This window comes from Hydra viridissima, unplaced genomic scaffold, assembly GCF_058129835.1.
Source record: "Hydra viridissima isolate aposymbiotic clone 2 unplaced genomic scaffold, HvirCarnegie_v1 scaffold_10, whole genome shotgun sequence".
NCBI lineage: Eukaryota > Metazoa > Cnidaria > Hydrozoa > Anthoathecata > Hydridae > Hydra > Hydra viridissima.
In genome coordinates this window covers 12343549-12364329 of record NW_028324309.1, presented here as the reverse complement: position 1 = coordinate 12364329, position 20781 = coordinate 12343549, and the positions used below count along the sequence as shown (strand labels likewise).

Here is a 20781-nt window from a genome sequence, read left to right as displayed (position 1 = left end):
CTCATTTCCTGACCTTTCGTTTTATTGTTCTCTTATAATTCCCAGCAACCGTTTTGTCAAAAAGCTTTGAAATCCAATCCAACATTTTGTTGCTCAATAGACTCATGTTACACAACCTTTTAAAGTGAATTTAAAGGGACAATTTGACATTTCAATCATCAGCAGCATTTTTTTTTTTTTTTTTTTTTTTGTTTTGAATCGCTACTTACTTGCATTTGCCATTATGTCGCTCCAAGACGTCTGCTGTAATTCCTTAGTCTTATGAGTACCCTATACTTAAGACTTATTTGTGTAACAAATGGTTGCATCCATTCTCATTTTAGAACTTTTATTTAATAGCTTAATTTTTAAAAATCACTTTACAAGAATGTTAAGAGCCTGCAATTTATTATTTAAGAGCCTCGTACAAAGTTTAAAAAAGGCTCACCTCCAAAATACTGCAATTCAGGCTTTGCACACCTTGTCAGCTTATTAAAATAACTTTTGAAAATCAAGGTTGTTTGAATCAAGATGCATCTTCAATAGTAGACGGACATTTCTTTATTCAATAAATCGATTGTTCTATTACATAAACACAATTAACGACATTTTCCAACTTGTGAAAAATATTTAAATTTTTTTGTTTAAAAATGGAATTTTAATTCTAAAGATTGAGTTGTACCCAGTTAAAAAGATCAAAAAAAAATTTTTTTGACAAATGAGAAATTAATGTTAAAATCAAGTAGTATCTATTTTCCTAAATTTTCCAAACTTATCTGGTAAGCTTTTTTGTTCAACTTACAATATCTCCGTTTCTTGGTCACTATCAAAATATACGATACAAATATACATTTAAAAACAGCAGGTGAATAGATAGACACAGTGCGCCATATTTCACTAGCTTAAGCTTGCCATCTTCTGGCCAGCGTTAAGCGCAAATTCGTTTATTATTCGTAAATATGAGATTTTTTAATCCATAACTTACGATCTTCTGATATTAAATAAAGTTTCTATACAGTTACATACAATTATCCTTCGACTTTTATTTATAATTCGAGGAGCAGATGTAAACAATGTTTATTGGGTATTCTGCGAGATCAACAGACTTAATTCAAAATTACAAAACTAAAAATTCGATTGGATTAAATTAGAGAAGTTGACGATAATTCAAATAGTCAACTTTTGCAGAAATTCTTTAGCGACTAAACTAGTCGCAGTGTGTAACATATTTCTGAATAAATATCTTTTCGCAAAATTTTGTAAGCTTGGCTTGCAAAATCTTACTAGATTGAATAAACTAAAAAGAGCGATTTGTACGTTTTACGAAAAACTCATTGGAAGTTTATTGTGAAAGCCAAGACCCAAGCTCTGTTAAATGTATGCCTCCAACATTTTAACGAGGTGACGGTTGTGGAATGACTTTTAAATTTCAAAATTACAACCTTAAAGGATCTTTGTCAAAATATATATACTTTTTAAATCTCTAACACATCTTCATCTTCCAGTTCAAAAAAGTAGAAAGCAGCGATGTAGATGAGTTAGAGATTTTTAAAACATGATTGTGATACGGTTATCTCAAGGTTGTATTCTTACGTTATAGATATGAAAGGTCCAGTCAAGAATTTATATGACACTTTGATTGAAAAGAAGAATCTGAGGAAGACGAAGAAAAACTTACAAAAAGGTTTGAGATCATTTTGTATATAAATTTTTCATAACTATTGAATAAAAAAAATTACCGAAGATGGAAAACAAAAAAAAACCCATAGCCACTTTAGTACAATATTTTAATGTTGAAATCCATGTTTTGGAATCATTTGGATTAGCATAAAATAGACCAGGTTGCAGAAGAATTGCTCCAGCGAGACACTGAAGCATCAACCTTAATCAAACTCGTCTACTTAATGAATATTTTTTGAAGTGGGAATCCATAGAAGTTAAGAAAATGGCTGTCAATAAAAAAATAATCTTTTGAAATAATGAATTTTATTGCACGCAACTCATTGAACTAAATCTTGCCCATAAGTTTTTTTTAATAATAAAAAATAGCAATGACAAAAAAGTGTCTGAAGACTTTGCACGTTGTTTCAGAATTTACTTTGAAGCACTGGTTCTTAACAATATAAACACATATACAACAACTGATTATGCTTTTTTTTTTTTAAATAAGACAAAAATATAACTCAGAAATTATTTGCACCCAAATTAATGTACATTGTGATTCAATCACAATCATTCTCTGGGCAAACGTCAGCGCATGCGTGTAAATGTAGGCATTGAAGATCTTATCCTCAGCTAAACAACAGCGTTTGTTGTACCTTGCTTATGATAATAAATTTTGATACGAGTACAGCCTTTTTAAAAGTTCGTTCCTTGACTTAATAACAATGTCGCGGCGTTTCTTTTCATTTTCAAATTTATATCCAGAGTAATCTTGAAACAAATCGGAATAAGCGTCTTTAGAAACATGACAAGAGTAAAAGCGCACGATTTGTGTAACGTCACCTTCACTGAACTTTACTCTCTGACCAAATTGGAAGTTGTTACTAGGCTCAGGATATTTCGGTACAATCGTATCTTTTCCGTTTTTTGTAAAAGCATCAGATCGGTAATGCATAACACTCTAAAAATAAGTTATCAAAGAAATTAATATAATCTGTTAGGTGTTATACAATTCAATTAGTTACCAGCTCACTTTTGAGATCTTAAACTATTTTAAGTAAAATCCGAAATACTTCTGAGAATATTCAAGGTTGAAATTCCTTTGATTACTTATGATAAAGTTACGATACAATTCTAACAAGATTTAAAATGTCCACTACACAGAATCATAAAAAGAACAACTCTGAAGATTGCATACATTAAAGTTGTAGTCCACTTTTTCATCACTCACTTGCCCAAAACTATACTTCTCAAAATTGACAAAGTCTTCTAAACAAAAGTAAATTAACCAATTTTTTAATCAAGTTTGAATGAAATTAAATTTCTTAAAAATGTTACATGACTATCCATGAAGATGAAATAAAGAAACGATACCATAAATTAACGGACCACTTTTTTATACCTTCCTTAATGTTTTCAAACCGAACTTTTATAAAATCATCTCTGTCTGGTCTAGAATGTTCATGTATAAAGCCAAGGGCATGCATTGTCTCATGCTCAACTGTCCCTAGGACACAGCAACTTTCACCAATAAAAATTTTTTGAGCGCCACCCTGTCTTCCAATGTGAGAAGAACACCTTCAAAAGAAAAACAAGAATTTTTCTTACTGACCTTGTTAACCAATAAGAATTTTTCTTATGAACCCTTTAAATCTCCTATTATCAGTTTTTTAGTGGGTTATTTGTCATCTTTTAAATGGTTTATTGTATTATATTTCTAAAACTAATAGATGTATAAAAAACCTATAGATAAAGATTTGTAATCCACAACTTTTCCAAATGAATTGTATCCACAAAATTTCATTTTTCTCTTTATTTTATTTGCTTGGTTTTTAACCTTGGTTTGTAAGTGTTAACAGAAATTAATATGGTTGATTTTTAAGACTCCATTTTAACACTTTCGCTGCCAACTACGAGTATACTCGTAGTAAGTTGGCGTCATTTATTTGCCAAACTACGAGTATACTCGTAGTGCTTTTTTTTGTCAGTTATATTCAGAATAAAAAATAGTATAGAATTATTTCAGATTAAAAATATTTTTTTTATTGAAATGTTGATATCTAGCCTTGGCAATGAGAATGAAACCACGCAAAACAGCCTCGGCAAAAAATAATCATTGGAGAGATTATGGCTCGGCAAAGAAAAAACGCGTAGTTTAAAATAGCTCGGCAGCGAACGTGTTAACTCGGAGATTTCAATCAAATTCTTACGTAAGAAGCTTTTTTGGTATTTAACAATCTGATGGCAATACCAAACAGAACTTTTCATGATTAAAATTATTGAAAAGCCTTAATGGTTAAGTTAACTAAATTAACTTTGCATACTAAGTTTAATCAGTTACATATAATACAACCAACATGAAGCCAATATTTTAATCTAAACAAAAGAAACAAGCAGACACAAAAGGAAATAATAAAACAAAGTGTGTAATGCACAGAAAAACAAAATTGTTTATCTAAAAAAAAAAAAGAAAAAAAAAAAGTAATTGAAGCTGTTGGATGTTTTTTCATATTTTGTTTTCAAAATATATATATATATATATATATATATATATATATATATATATATATATATATATATATATATATATATATATATATATATATATATCAGATAAGTATTCATCACCTTATTACTAAATAACAAATTAAAAAAACAAGATATTGGAAATCATTGGTTTATTAATGGCTAAGGTTTTAAAATAATTGGATTATTTTTCAAAGAGATTGGTAAATTCAACAACAATCAATTTAAAAGAATTAATATACTTATGCAGACATTTAAGTCTTAGAAACAGGCAATTTTTAGTATATTGGTGAATGGTGCATTTCATATAACTTACTGACCACTCACTAATATTTTAGTGGTCAGTAAGTTATATGAAATGATGATAAAACACTTAATATGGTCGAATGTGAAAATCATGCTATGTAATATGAGCTTATAAACGCAGATGATATAGGTGAAAGTTGAGACCCACTGCAACATTGTCAAGATTGATCTAAAGTTGGAGTCAACATAAAAATGATTTGGGAATAAATTGTGACATTTAGGCATTTTTTATTTTTGCAATCCATAACAATTGATTTTTAGCACAACAATTGTGCTAAAAATCAACTGTTATGGATTGCGAAAAAAAAAAAAGCCCAGATGTTAACATTTTAAAGAAAGGAAAGAAGAAAATATTATGTAAAAAAATTAAAAATCAAAAAGAGAAGCTCACATCAATAAGTTTAATAAACCCATCCCTCAGATGCCAATGTAGCCTAATTGTAAGAGACAACTACCTGAGGAATTGTGACTTAAAATTTAAGGAAGGGAAACAAGGTATTTTAAATGAATAGTGGGTGTTTGACGATCATGGAAAACAACTTTCTGTTAGACTCCTAAGGCAAGGTCTTAGGCATTAAATCAATAAGGTAAAACTTTGAAGTATTATTTGCTGTTCAAAGAGGAAAAAGTTAGAGTTTAGCAAACAGCTCCAGTTAAACTTTTCATACAGAATTCTGGCATAATCCTATAATCTACATAATTAATCTACATAATTTACATAATTAAATTTCTTTTCCTCTATCACAAAAAGGAAAAAATGTATCCAAACTCCAGGAATGTATTAAAAATACTTAAAGTTATTTTCTGAATTCTTACCAGCAGCTCCTTTTCTTTTTTGTTTATCAACTTAAATATGAAATACCTACCTTCAGAGTTCAAAATCAACGCTAATGTCTACAGGACTTTGAAAAAATAACTTTGGCTCCTGGGAAAGTATAGTGTCAGTTAAAGTTGTTTGAATATAATTTTTCAAAACCATTAAAAAAAAAAGACATTTATGTTGGAAAAAAAAAATGTTTTACCAAATCTGAGAATGATTAACACTATTATTGCTCAAAGTCCACCAAGTGAGATTGAAGCAATACTCAGATTTTCTCTGGATATCTTTTCACCATCAAAAAATCAGTATCATAAATTTGCTACAAGGTCAAATATGTTACTGCCCAACAATTTCAACTAACAAAAAAATGAACTCAAGATCTTACACAAAGCATGTGTGATAAAAACGTAGCATGTTTAATAGTGCTCTAAAGTTTTTTTTAAATTATTGGCACTTTAAATCATTTTCAATAGTGTAAATTTTAAGCTTTATAGTTATTATCTTTTATCTTTCACCCATCGAAAAAATCCAAAACAGAACATATTTTTCTGCACGGGTCTTATTACAGTGTAAAAGTTTTTCTCAAAGAAAAAATGTCCTTAAGCTGAAGACTTCATATCTTCAGAAAATAAAGCTTTTTTCAAGATTGTTAGCAATTTTGCAAAATTTAAGAAAATCAGTCCGTAGAACTTAATTATTTTTATTAACTTACTTACACTGAGTTTTTTATCTCAGAAGATAAAAACATTTTAATACCTCTATATAAGACTCTCTATTACTAATTCTTCAGAAACATTTTTTTTTGTCTAAGAATACAAGATGACAAATAAACCAGTATCAATTATTACTTTATATGTAATCCAGGTACTTCAGTTACCATATAAATTTCAGACAAAGAGCTCTTATTGGTCAACAGGATTTGCAACATAAATCAAATATGTAAATATAAAAACCAAATAAATGTTTTAAATTGTTAAACAATTAAAGTACTCACGTGTCTTCTTCAGATGTGTATACAACATAATCAGACTCATTAGTTCGTGGAATAAGTTTAATGCAAGTCCTTTTCTTAAATTCTTCAATGGCTGTTATAAGCAGCTTATAAGCACATGGTTCTAAAAAAAAAAGTATTTTTGTTTTTTGTTAAGATTAGCATGTTTTTATGTTCATAATTACTTTGGGCTAGTTAAGACATAATTTTGTATTCTTTTTTTTAGCTTACAGAGATCAATGAGCTCTTTCAAATATGGATCTTTTTAAGTTTTTAACTTGAGCTTATGAAATAGACATAAAAAATTATTGATCAGGTCATCAGAATATCAGAATGATATTTTTGGTTATAGAATTTATAGAATTAGGTAAAAAAAATACTTTCTACTGTAGTGATTTTTGCAAAAATTGCTATCAAATTGAAGTAATAACACATTGGATATGCATATCAACATGCTTCTTAAATCATAATCTGCTTTCATGAGGTCAAAGATGGCAGCTGTTCATCCCCAAACCCTATTCAATGCGTTACCACTACTAACCTAAGCACCTGAGTTTATGTAATATTACAGATATTTGATTTATTAAATTAGTGGAAGAGTTTCTCATTTGACTTTTATTTCAATTAGGATTTTATATATCAAGTATAAATGGCTTTTAAATTCATTAGAATTGGGTAAATTAAAAAATGTTTCAACAAGTCTGATTATTTAAGTAAAAAAACCTATTTCTTATTTCTTTTAATCTTGGGCATGTTAATCTATTTTACAAAAAGTTTATCACACTTATTAAAACCCTGATGCTATAATTTACGTCAAAGAATTTTTTAAAATTTAAAAACTATATATTATCTTACTGAATGATTTATGAATCACATAAGGCAGTACTCCACCTTCCCACTTTAAATCTTCCATCACAACAACTGATTTTTTATTTAAAAAGTCACCCCTTACGGCTCTGCTCAATCTAGCATCCATGATGATATCTTCTTCAAAGATTTCCCCATTTTTAGGAATCTTGGCAACTTTTTCAACTTTAACATCATTCTCACTAGCTGGTTCAACTATATCACTGATATCATTTTTAGAACTGAACTTTTTTGAAGCACGCTTTAAAAGTTGAGATTTAAGAGAGGAATCCTCCAAGTCATGATAAATTTCATTTAAATTACGGTAGATCACGTTTAGATCTAAAAGTTAAAAAAACAAACATAAAATTAATCTTTTTTTCATCTCTTAGTAATCTGAATTCTAGCTTGAGAACATTAACAAACTGCATTTTAAACAATATTTATAATTTATAAAAACAATTTCAATACTGCATTAAAGGTTTATAGGTGGAAGAGAAGCCAAACATGATCTTTTATATAAGACTATACCTAAAGAAAGAACCTTATTGCTAAATGAATCAAGTTTTAGGTTGTGATGGATTCAATATATTTAACTACTAGTGAATGCAGCTAAACTCTATTAATGTAATTAATAGAGTTTAGCTGCATTCATTAGTAGTGGGAATTTATGCTTAAAGTCAGGTATTGAAAAAATCAAGTATCATGCAGTGATTGAATTCTTATCTTTGAAAGGTGCAAATACAAAACAATTTCATGAATGATTATTAGAAGTGTATAAGGACTTTTCAACTTCACTTCAAACAATCTACAGCTGAGTTTCTTAATTAAAATGTTTTTGTACAAGTCTTGAATATAATCAACACAATGGACCTCCAAATTTTGAAACACCAAAAACCGTTTTAAAAGTCCAAGTTATCATCGTCTCAAATGATGGGTTACATTTTACATGAAGAATTAAAGATGAAAAAGTTTTGTACAAAATGGTCTTTTTATAACACTTTATAACTTTATACCATAACAACAACAGCACTTTATATCATGACAACAAGGTCAGTGAAAGTGCACCAAATAGAACAAAGACTGTTCCATAAGCAGGTAAGGTTATGGCAACAGTTTTTTGGTATTACAAAGGAAATTTGCTGATTATTCTTAGAAAGGTAAAACAATCAATTTTGAATAATATACAAATTTGATTATTATATATTATATTTATATTATATTTAGATATTTGGATTAAAAATTTAGATTTATGATTTCTTGAATCTCCAGATTTGTCACCTCTTGATAATTGAATCTGAATCTCTGTATGTGGAATCAAGGGCTTGTCAACATTTCCAAAAGGTGTCAACTTCCTGAAGGCTGCTATTAAGAAGGGGTGGAGCAAGATGCCCAAAGACTATATCCAGACCAGGCCTTTTGAACTGGATAAAAAATTTGTAAGCTTAAACATAGATTAGGAGAGAGATTATATTGAGAAAAAAAAACTTACTTCATACGAAAAAAATTTTTTTTTCATTACTATTCTAGAAGATCATTGGACACATCTTATAGTGAGGATGTACAAGAAGCGAAGAACAAAAACTACACATAGAACTTTACTGGGAAAATTTGGTAAGTTATAAGAAAAAACGATAAGTTTTTTAGGGTTCATCATACTTAAATATCAGATAGCTAAAAAGAAATAACAGAAAGACCTTGATGATCCTCCCAAAAGTAGCTTAAATTACATAAAAAAGATTTGGGATTTTATTATGGTTGCTTAGGGTACCAGAACTGCATATCGAGAGTGAATTTTATATTTCAGTACAATTGCATATTGCAGCAAGCAATAAATAAATAACTTTTAAAGCAAAAAAAAAAATCATTATTCAAGATGGCAAATTTTAGCTATTTATTGTATACTTTGTACTTTCAATTTCAGATTAGGGCACTTTCCATTGATTTTGAGATCTATGTTTTTATACGATTCCTAATCAGCATAAAATTCTCTATCAGAATAAATCATAAAAATAGGGAAGGGGGGGGGGGGGGGGGGGAGAGAGAAAGTCGAGTTGCGCCAATATTCTTACATAATACACAGGGGACATATTCGGACAGTAGCCATAACACTTACAATGTAAACTTCATTGTTGTGTTTGTACTAGTAACTGTTAGCCATTCCTAATTCTAATATTCGTAATTTTCCGAATTATGCTAACAATATTCCTAATACACTAAATCATCATTTCATTGCTGATAAAAATCACTAATGCAATGACTTTTTACCAGTATCAGTTTATTTTATGAAAATGCACTCATATTTTCACTCAAATTGCTGAGGTTATTCGTTTTCTCTTATTCGATAATGACTCAGGCTCATTTTTTTTTTATAACAGGCTGAGTGACAAGAATTTGGGACAAAATGTGGGTTTTCGGCACAGTTGTTATTCTAAAATTCCTGCAAAACCTGCTCAACCTGCTTTCTCAGCGCAACTCCGATTGTGTTTCCAAATTATGGAACTATTTTTAAGTGTAGCATATAACTGGATAATTTTCATACAAATTAGGGCAATTCACTTTTTAAATTTTTTTTCTTTGTAATTGTTATTAATATATATATATATATATATATATATATATATATATATATATATATATATATATATATATATATATATATATATATATATATATATATATGTGTGTGTGTGTGTGTGCGTGTGTGTGTGTGTGTGTGTGTGTGTGTGCATTTAAAAAATTATTGGTGCAGGTGCCTCACCATCACCTTGTGCTTTGCTGCAGGTCACCCTATTATAACATAACCAACTTCTTTTTCCCTTTTTTAAAACGCAAAAAAAAAAAAAGAAAATACAGCCCTCATCAACTTAATCGAAATTACATTACATTTCATAGCTCGCTATTGGTTAAACTAATAAGATTTTGATGTGAAATATTTTTTTTTTTTGGTTTTTATAAATATTCTGATATCAATCCTTTACTATAATTATTCTCGCGTCTACATAACATTTTTAAATGATCGGAAGAGCTGGCTCAGTGAACTGAAAAGTAATTTTTTTTTAATAACATTTCAATTGTTAAAAAAATTCAATATCACCTTTGTACCTTGTGGCACTCGGGCGTCCAAAAGTAGTGTTTCCCAACCTTTGGGCACTATGCCCCACCTTAACCTTTCTAAAATTTTAATCCCCTCTATGTAACATATATGATTTTTAATACTCACAAAATTAAATTTTTCACTGAAAAAATTGAGGGTTCCACACACGATATGCTTTTGGCTCTTATGGGAAGTGAGCACCATGTTGGAAAACAAAAGCTTTTATTTTTACTGAGTTCATTAATATCCGTGTTTGAATACGGTGCATTATTTTCCAAACGCTTATTGTAAATTTAAATATATTTTTTTCCAGATTTAATGTCAACTTTGCTTTTTAAATTTATTTATGAACCAAAAAAAAAAGATCTATTGCATAAAAACCTGTTTACAAATAAGTTGGAAAAATATATAACATATCTATTGTTTTAAAACAGAAAAGATTGGTTAAAATCTTAATTACTGTCTTCCCCTATAATTTTTTTCAAAGAGGACCAGCTCGTTTGTAACATAGCATTCACCAAGGTGACAAATTTTTTGTTCAAATTTATTTACTGAACTAAGTAGAGGATTTAAAAAAACTTTTTTTTTTTTTGAAAACGAAAGTTTAAAGTACATTCAGCTGAAAATTTGAATAAATTATGTATTTCCCTTTTGTTCTTCCTCTCTTCTTTTATTAATGACATTACTCGGATCTAAATTATTGAGTTAGTTTAGTGGACATTGAAGTTTTTGAGTAAATCTACTCTACCCAAGACTCGACGACGACAAAATCAATAGCCTCAATTGAAAACGTCATAACCTAGCGACAAGGCGTAGATAAACATAGAGTAAAAATAATCTGTTGCAAATATCTTATCTACGCAAAGTTAAGTTATCTACACAAAGTTAACTTATCTACATAAGGTTTACTAGATACTAAACTTTTTTTTCCCTCTTAAATCGTTAGAAATGATCTAAAACGAATACACCGAAGGAATTTTTGTAAATGAATTTTTAAAGATTTGATTTAAGTCCGATTATTTTTATCGACAATTTTAAAGTAACTCAAATTAATTTTATCGTCATTTAATCTTCTTTCTTAAACACCTTCTAGCAGCACTATTTTCAATGATGGCTAACTATTAAAAAACTTATGTTTCCTACTTTCTCATGACTTTTCCGATAACTAAATTCTTTAAAAAAAAAAAATTATGAATGTGTAAATCGAAATAAAGTGACATTAATACAATTGTTAATATCTCGCGTTAAGTACTCAATGGCTCAAACACTAACTTTAATACGAGGAGAGTAAACAAACTACAACAGAATTTCTATAAACTTAATCGGGAGTTCGTTGTATCGTGATTTTACTGAATAGTGATGATCAGTATGGTCAGAAAAAAAGCCCTTGTAATTCAGTTGAAGTGAACAGTATATAATGAGATTGAAGTGGTGGATAATTCAACAGCAGTAGAATCAAATATTATTACCTTTGTCTATTACAGGATAAGATAGTCTGTACGATCGCGATAGAACAACAGCATTTAAAATCAAAGTTAGCGAAAAAAGTCCTTTCATCTCTCTTAAATCAGTCTGTACATCAATTAAACTAATGTAAAATTATTTGCAATATTTCTTCACAATAAGGTCTTGCCAGTAGATATGAAAAAAAAAAGATTTTTTTAATTCTTACGCTAATTTATTCTCTTTTCTTCACAGTTTTGACTGACTTTATAATAATAAAAAAAAAAACATTGTTGGCTTTTTAATTAAGTTCTTTTATATCGTAAGCTCCAATATAAAAGCTTATCGGTTTATTATAACTGATTTAAACGTCACAATGTCACGTGGGATAGGAATGCGCTATGATGGTTTAAATACTTTATTTATGTTGGTAAGAGATCCGTTTTGTTTCGAAAAAAATTAACTAAATTATTTTGTAAGGTCTAGTAAGTTTTAAATAAAATCCACTCTCGTAATAAGTTTTTTACTAAAAAATTAAACAAATATTGTTTCAAAACTCTGAAAATAACTAATTCTTGGAGTAGTATTAGAAGTAGGGTTATTCGTATTTTCCGTTGCTTTTGCTGTATTGTTGTTGTTACTGTTGCTGTTATTTCAGTTTTTAAAGTTATTCCAGTTGTTTTATTGGCAGTTGTAGAAATGCCGCATCAAAAGTGATCAAAATGATATTTTGATATCATAGGAATTATCCATGGGTGAAGGGGTTCTAGACCCTCAACATTTGTAGGTGGGGAAGAATGGTCATTACAGCTTTAGGACCCCTTCACTTTTTAAAAAAAAATTAGTTTAAAAGGGTTCACATTACTTTTTTATTTCAATTCCTATTGGTCAACTGCAACTTATTGTTAACGTATTAAAATAAACATCTTGACGAATACCCTTTAGACCACCACGTAAGAAAAAACTTTCAATTACTTGCCTCTTCTGCGGTTTCCACACTAATAACAGCAGAGTTGCGGCCATGTATGATACCGTTTCGATGTAGTATCGTACCACTTCCGATTAAGGTGGAAAACCCCTGAAAAATTTTTTTTGAGTAAATATCAATATTTTATAAATTTAACTTCATATACATAAAGTAAATAACAAAATTAACTGAAAAAAACAAAAAAAATTTTTTTTGGATAAAATGGTAGCTGTAGCAGGTGCCAAAAACACCAAAATATTGAAAGACCCCGGCCAATGTATCTAAAGATATACACAATTTTAACAAAATCTTTTTTGCATACTTATTCTAACAAGGTAGTTCTGTGATATGAACGAAGCAGATTTTTCATAATAATTTTTAATAGGCTAATATATTGGACCAAAGTACATGTAAAAAATTTGACCGAATTTTATGACTTTGTTGACCGATTTAAGGACTGGATTCAATTTTTAAAAAAATCTGTCACGTTTAAATCACAGAAGACAATCAAACAAATTCATACTTAAAATTTTAGCTTAACACCACTTTTAGTTATTTAGATATACTGGCCGGCGTCTTAAAAACTCTACATCTGAGAAAAACAGCTTTTAAAAATGCTGACATAAAAAATTTCAAAATAGTGTAAATAAATATCAAAATCTCTATATAATAAAAAAAGTTAAATCTTAAAATGCACCAGTTTGATATGGGTTTTGCTCTTTTTCAATAAATTTGTCATATCGACTCTTCTTTTTTACACGAACTACTTGTCTGTGTTTCTTTGCTCGTTCTGTGTTTTTATATATGGCTAAGTATAACCGCTTTTGATTAATTTTCCAACATCCTTCTAACAAATACTTTCCAGGTCTTAAATTCATTTTTCTAAAACTAAAACACTAGCTTGTCTACCAATGTTAAAATGGGCAACTGCATCAAAGTGCAACATCAATAACATTGGGCACATGGTCTGGAATAGAATTTAAAATAAGATCACTCTTCAAGTCTTTTAGTTCTTGAACAGCATCCATCATAGTGTCTTCAGCTGCAGATTTTACTGCATTAGTTAGTTTTATAACAATTTTATTATAATTATTAGCAGTCATTGGTTTAGGCATGTCCATTAATGAGACAAATCTTGAGAATCCAGAATAGCCTTGACCACATGATCTCATAGCATAAACAGCCCTGCTATTAATATCAAAAAATTTTTTGTATATTCAATGTTGAGGTATAAAATTCTCTTGAATAATCACATACACAGCAGTTAACATAAAGACAAGACACTAGACCAATTCTCTTGTTTTCATTTTCAGAAAGAAACAATTTAGATGACATACATTCTGGACATCTAAGGGTAGAAACTACAGAGTTTAGAATTTCTAAATCTAAAAACAGGATCCAGTAATTATATTACTAGATAACTTTGGTCTTGATGACGAAATTTTTTTAACTTTTCTAGCAGAAGCACATGTTTCATCAGAATTAACAAAGTTAAAATCAACTGGTTTCCCCATATTTACATTTACATCTTCAACACTTGTAGTAACATTTATGTTCATATCTATAATATTCGATTCCATATTTACATCCATATCAAAATTATTTATAACTAAGTTCTTTTTTACATTAATTATTTTTTTCCTTTTATTATTTGTAGCTTTTTGTTTAACTCTGCAAGCCTTAGCCATTATAGAAGATTTATGATATATTTATGAGCTTTCCAGTAACTGTTTTTATACTCAAGTTGTTTTGAACAATGGAAAATACAATTTACTTGATAAGATATATTTTTCATATAAAAAAATAGGACTATTGTTTAGTAAAATTGGACTATTTTTTAGTTAAGGCAAAAAAAATTGCCGTTGTTATGGCGGTTGTTAAGGAAGCTTAAAATACTGGGGTTCAATAAAATCTTTTTTAATGAAGATCTATAGCGAATTTTCAAAAATGGTTTTCAGATGGTGATTCTCTGATAAATTTTGCACAAAACAAGAAAATAATATTTTTTTTCAAAAATTTCATATTTCTGAGGGGTTTTCCACCTTAATATATCAGTCCAAAAGAAAAATTACCGCCCACTTCATTACGATTGCAGTTTTGAATAACTGAGTCATATTTTAGAATGACTGAGTCATATTTTAAAAAGTTTAATTTTAGTTTTCTGAAGTTTTCAATAGGATTTCATCTAACTTTGAGCTTTCCTGGTTTAAGTGTTGTAATCATTCTAGAATATTAGAAAAATCTTAATGCATAAAAAGTATATCTTGGTAATGAAAAAATTGAGTATTGTATAATTGTACCTAAAGTTTGCGTCAACCCATAAACCATTTCTTCATTACAAAAGGGTGATTTTTTTTTGACTATGGTTTAAAAACTGTGATATGGGAAAATCGCTCGTTTGTTAAGAATTGAAACATTATAAAGAGCATCGAAATGGTACGATGTACTGGTTTTTTTTGGTATTTGAAAATTAGATAGCATTGGGTGCTCAAGTGTACTAAGGCGGGAAACCAGGTTTTTTTTCAGCGAAAACTGCATTTATGCTTTAGTTGATATTTCGTTCAAAAGCCAAAAAAAAAAAAGCAACATATTTAGTATCGTTGGAAAGATTTTTCAATGCACTTTTTGATGCAATTAAAACATATATTTTAAAAGCAACCTCCAGGACAGAGTTGGGGTTAGAAAAAAAACAATATTTTCTGCAAAACATGTTCGCGCACAAAGGCTAGGGCTCATTTTTGCCTAAATTAAACTTCAGAAAATCGGTTGAGCTTTGATACATATAACCACATCGCACAGTGTATCGCTTCATTCAAGCTAGGTGGACAAAAGTCATATCAAGAAATCAACTAATTGATAATATTTTCACAATAACAGTCCTATATTAGTAATAACTTGCGATGTTAATTATGAAAAACATTACAGAGCAATGAGTCATAAGCAATTAAAGAGGCGTTAAAATGTAATTTCATTTTTGAAAAAAATTAAATAAAAATTTACAATCGTTGCATTAACATTTAGCAAGAATTAAAGAAAGCAATCATTTTAATGCAGCGATGGATTTTACTTTTGAGGGTAAGTACTATTTACTTACATTAAATATTTTATTTAAAAGTTAAGCAATATGTGTTAAAGTATGGTTTAAAAAACTGGGTTAAAATTGTAAAATATTTTTTGGTTTTTAATTTTTAAACTTATACAACTTTTTGTATCCACATGTATCCAAGCTAATTTATTAACAGTGTATAGCTAAAGTCCTAAGGTGTACAACAAAGAAAAAATTTTCACCACATAAATCCACAATTTTTTGTTATTAAATTTCATTTAGATCATGTGCGCTCTTTTTCAAAAATGGAGTTATTTGAAGAATGGCGAAGACATAATCAAGAAGAAAGAAATTCTCGTTTAATGGATTTTATTTTGCAAAGATTTTACTTTGTAAAGATTTTGTGTTACTGATGTTACTGATGTGACTAAAGATTCTGAGAGGTCTTTGCAGTTAAAAATTTCATGTATGGCTTCAAAATTCGCAAAAAAATGGTCTGCAGCACATATGATGATGGACCGTTTTTTAAACAAAAATAAAATTTGGTTAGAGGGGGCAAATGTAGAATTTAAAATAAGTATATACCAGCAATGTACTTTTTCATCATCTGGAGAAATTCAAGGACGACCAAAAAAGAACTTTGAAGACTCGTCCTTTAAAACCAAAAAACGAAGAGTTGAAAACTTAGTAAAATTGCAAAGTGCAACTGAGTTGACCACAGCTGCTGAAGTAGCATGCCGTGCGTTGGGGCACAGAAACCAAGCTACTTTAATCAGAAAAAGTCTGGAATCATCAGAAAAAATTAAATCAAAAGACTTTATTTGTGGGGGCAGGCAGTTAAATCGTGACGAGGCATTAGCTTATTATATTGACTCTAAATGTACAAGTCATTCTTATAAACAGACGAGAAAGTGGTCTTTAAAGGCAGGGCATATATTATTTCCATCTTATTATAGTCTATGCAAGTCGAAAAAGTTATGTTATCCATTAGATGAACCATGGCCTACTTTATTTATACGGCCGGATATTTTGCATTTTGAAAAAAAAAATAGAAGGCCAGTTTTTAAAATCGTAATGTTTCGAAAACTTAAGACTTTTTGAATATTTGCAAATGTATTTTACTTTCTAAATTTAAAAAGTCGACAAAAGTGGTTTATATTCATAAATTTAGGTACTAAGCGAATATTCTATAAGAAATAAATAAAAAGATATCAAAACAAGCCTTTATTTTAAAACTTAGAATTTAAGTAAACAGACACAATTTAAAAAACAAGAATATTTATATAAAATATTTAAATCTTTTTCTTTTTTCATCAAAATAAAAAGTAATTGTATTATATATAATTTATTGAGTTTTTTCAAATTTTCTCTTTTTAAAAGATTTTACATGATCAACAGCTACTTCGCTGGTAGAGATAATTCTTTTATTATTAAGGAAAATGTTGATAACAATTCTTCCAGCAAGTTTTATCCCAGTTTTCTCATGCATAGGACAAGAAAAAGTCTGAAAAGAGTCACAAAAGTGATTTAACAAATATTCTAAAGCTTGTCTTGCATGTAAATTAAGTTTCTTTATTTTGTTATAAGAGTAGTCAATCATAGCAAACGATGTGCAAACATAATCCAAAAGTGATGGTGAAGGAATAGTGAGATCACCCCTAGAAATAATTGTTAAATAAGTATGATCAGGATTGCTTTCATCAATATTAGCACAACATAAAAATTCTTGGCAACATGTACCAAAGCGTTTTTTTAGTTTCTTTGCTATATATCCAGCAATATGAGCACCTACTTCTCTACTTTCTGGTGCTAGATTCATGATTTCTGGAGCACACTGAGTTGTATTGATATCAAGAAGAAAGTTTTTCAAATCTGTTAAATTATTTTCTGACTCAAGTGGTACTTTTAAACTATCATCAAAGTTAATACTTTCTTTAACTATACTTTTGATTTTTAATATTTTTTCAGAAATAGAGACCTCTTTTAAACCAATCAAAAATCTTCCACCACTCATTTGTCTATATTGTCCAAATCTCCTTTCTAATGGGTCACTTTGAAACCTCCCAGTTAAAACAAAGTTATATCCGTCATTAAGTAAGTCCTCAATCAATGAGGCATGACAATTAAGTGTTCTTATCAATGCTGCAGCTGTTTGAGCACTTAAAGTAAACTTCTCACAGTTTGGTACCTTTTGCAATTGCCAAGCTTCAATCCAGTGTGCCATTTCCCTAAGAAATTCAGGTTTTTTATCTCCAGAAACAACTGCATTACCTAAAATATTACACGTTGAATACTGACTTTTTGAATTTGATAAAACCCACCACTTGTAAAATAATGTCAAAAAATCTGCACTACATTTAAGATCAGGGAAATATGAGTGAATTGCTGCAGAAGTAGTTTCATCAAAAATTGCAAGTGCTAAAGAAACGTTTTGTTTAAAATTGCCTGGATGTAATACTTTCATTGTTATTTTTGGTGCTTTACGCAAACCAGCATCAAGAGCGAGGTCTTTTTCATAAATATTGTGGAAGGTGTTCCATTTTATTTCTCCACCACATACAATTATAGGATCTTTAAATCCATCAAACTTAAAATCTGGAAATAAAAATCTTTTACAATTTAACAAATTATTTCTGATATTTTTAATAAGATGTACAACATCAAAACAAAGGTAAATCTTTTTTAGATTGTAAATAAAAAACAAATCTTCAGCTTGTTGATTTGATGCACAAAGGATTTTTTTAAAACAAGAAACATTAGAGGAATGGTTGTCACACACAATAACTCTAACATTAAATTCACATTCAGTTAGAATACGAAGACATTCAAAAATTTCTTCTTTCAACCATTCAGCATTGATTGTTTTTTTAGGTAATGATTTAATCACATATGGAATATTTTGTTTCAGGCCAACTATCATAAAACAAACTATTCCATTATACAATTCTCCAGACTCATCACTACCAATCATCTCTCCACCAAAATACTCTTCACATTTTTGCAAGTACATTTCATCAAAAATCAAGCAAATGTCTTGAGATATCTTCCCTTCTAATTTTAAATGTTTTGCACAACTTAGAGCATCAATATTTCCACTAGTTATTTTTTTAAGTAAAGATATTGATGGTAAAGGCAATTCTTCACGCAAAAGTTGGTATGACTGTGTAGAAGTATATCGTAACATCAGTGAATACTTTATAATATTGACTGAAAAAATAGGTTTCTTCATATACTTAATTTGCTGTAATTCAGTTAATATAGATGAAAATTGTTCAGCTTGTGATTTAATGTAGGTAGGAAAATTATAAAGCATGCTTTTACGAGATAAACAACAATCTCTTCCATGACGAAACCACTGAGGTAATGGTAGGGGTGAACCTTTGTAAAATAATTTAACATGCATCTCCTTGTTTATGCGAATGCACTCTGTAACTTCAGGAATAGATAAAGTACTATGACTCAATTTATAAAAAATTACATGATCATCATACTTCAAGAATGAAAAACCATCTGGAGCAAGACTTTCAGTAATATCATCAAAGTTTATAATCAAATCACTCAATAAAAACTGTCCATATTGATCTGGCTGAAATATTCTTTTAGTTGGTGATTTTCTTAACGAATTAGAAGATTTTATAAGTTGTGATGGACTTTCTTCAGGCAAATTTGTACAATCAAAAATAGTTGGAATAGGCTTTAGTTTTTTTATTAATCGAAAACGTTGATTCGTATTACCTTTCTTATAATATTTTTTTTCAAAATGTTTGATGCATATTACGGAAGTATTTGTAGGTGTCTAATCTTTTCTATTTACAAATTTAATCCAATTTTTTTTCAACTCTTCATTTTTTGGAAACGAAAATACTACTGTAGATACTTCACCATCATAATTTGAACGACAATTCACAATACAACATTTGTTAACCATATTCTTTGAAACTCGAGTTGCTCCTTTAAAAGCGCCTTATGAAAAAACTGGCCTTCTATTTTTTTTTCAAAATGCAAAATATCCGGCCGTATAAATAAAGTAGGCCATGGATGAACATATTTCTGTTACAGAAACACGTGCCGAAATTAGCCTACAAGCTATACTTGATAAAACTACTGAACGCTTAATTGAAGCCCAATGCGAAGTTCTTAAAAGTATTACTTTTACTACGCCATTCACACTAATTAGCAAATGGGGATGTGATGGGAGCTCCGGTCACAGCACATACAAACAGAAATTTAAAAACTCTGATGCTACTGATGAGTTTCTGTTTGTATTTTCATTTGTTCCGTTGAGACTGAGTGACGGTCAAAATATTATTTGGCAAAATCCACGACCTTCATCCACGCTTTATTGCCGACCAATTAAATTTATTTTTTCAAAAGAAACAAATCTTTTAACTACAACAGAAACTAACCAAGTTTTAACAGAAGTTTCTCAACTTGTTCCAACATCTATAAGACTCAACGAATCTCAAATTACTGTTAAACACGACCTAATACTATCAATGGTAGATGGAAAAGTTTGCAATGCCTTGACTGACACAAGTTCCCAACAAAAATGTTACATATGTGGTGCGACTCTTAAAATGATGAACGGTGAACTAAAAGACTTAGTTGTTAAAAAAGAACATTATGGTTTTGGTCTGTCTACTTTGCATGCGTGGATTCGTTTTTTTGAGTGCATGCTACACATTAGCTATCGTTTAGATATAAAAAAGTGGCAAGTTAGAAGCGATGAAGATAAATCTAGTGTCCAAAAACGTTCAGAAGATATCAAACAAAAATTTAAAAAGCATATGGGTCTTATTGTAGATAAACCAAAACCTGGCTTTGGGAATACAAATGATGGGAACACTGCTCGCAGGTTTTTTATGAAGCCAGAGTTAAGCGGCGAGATTACGGGTTTAGACATCAATCTCATTAAAAATTTTAGTATTTTATTAAGAACACTTTCCTCTGGCTATGATATTAACTATTATGAATTTGAAAAGTTTTGTTCTGAAACCAAAACTCTTTATATTAATCTGTATCAGTGGTACTATATGCCTGTTACTGTGCACAAAATACTTGTACATAGCACGGAAGTTATAAAAACATGCCTTCTTCC

General features: G+C 29.3%; 2 protein-coding genes across 2 annotated transcripts; both read right to left on the bottom strand.

Moving 5' to 3' along the window:
- Positions 1–1948: 1948 nt before the first annotated feature.
- Positions 1949–12006, bottom strand: LOC145181659 (zinc metalloproteinase nas-1-like). The gene is made up of 6 exons (XM_090100678.1): positions 11697–12006; positions 7140–7472; positions 6288–6408; positions 3044–3219; positions 2840–2910; positions 1949–2602 (listed from the first exon to the last, which is right to left on the bottom strand). Exons 1-6 carry the CDS (start codon positions 11782–11784, stop codon positions 2303–2305), a joined length of 1089 nt encoding a protein of 362 aa, XP_089956804.1. The 5' UTR covers positions 11785–12006; the 3' UTR covers positions 1949–2302.
- Positions 12007–16982: 4976 nt separating this feature from the next.
- Positions 16983–19681, bottom strand: LOC149883154 (uncharacterized). The gene has a single exon (XM_090065472.1). The coding sequence runs from the start codon at positions 19084–19086 to the stop codon at positions 17029–17031; it is 2058 nt and encodes a 685-aa protein (XP_089921598.1). The 5' UTR covers positions 19087–19681; the 3' UTR covers positions 16983–17028.
- Between the last annotated feature and the right edge of the window lie 1100 nt (positions 19682–20781).

Bases quoted from the DNA above. Each gene is read 5' to 3' on its own strand.
- LOC145181659 (XM_090100678.1), bottom strand. From the start codon at position 11,784: ATGAAAGGACTTTTTTCGCTAACTTTGATTTTAAATGCTGTTGTTCTA. The intron at 7,473-11,696 runs GTAATAATATTT...TTTAACTTTTAG, and splicing joins TTATCCTGTAATAGACAAAG to ATCTAAACGTGATCTACCGT. The intron at 2,603-2,839 runs GTATGCAATCTT...ACTTATTTTTAG, and splicing joins AAGTGGACTACAACTTTAAT to AGTGTTATGCATTACCGATC.
- LOC149883154 (XM_090065472.1), bottom strand. From the start codon at position 19,086: ATGCATGTTAAATTATTTTACAAAGGTTCACCCCTACCATTACCTCAG.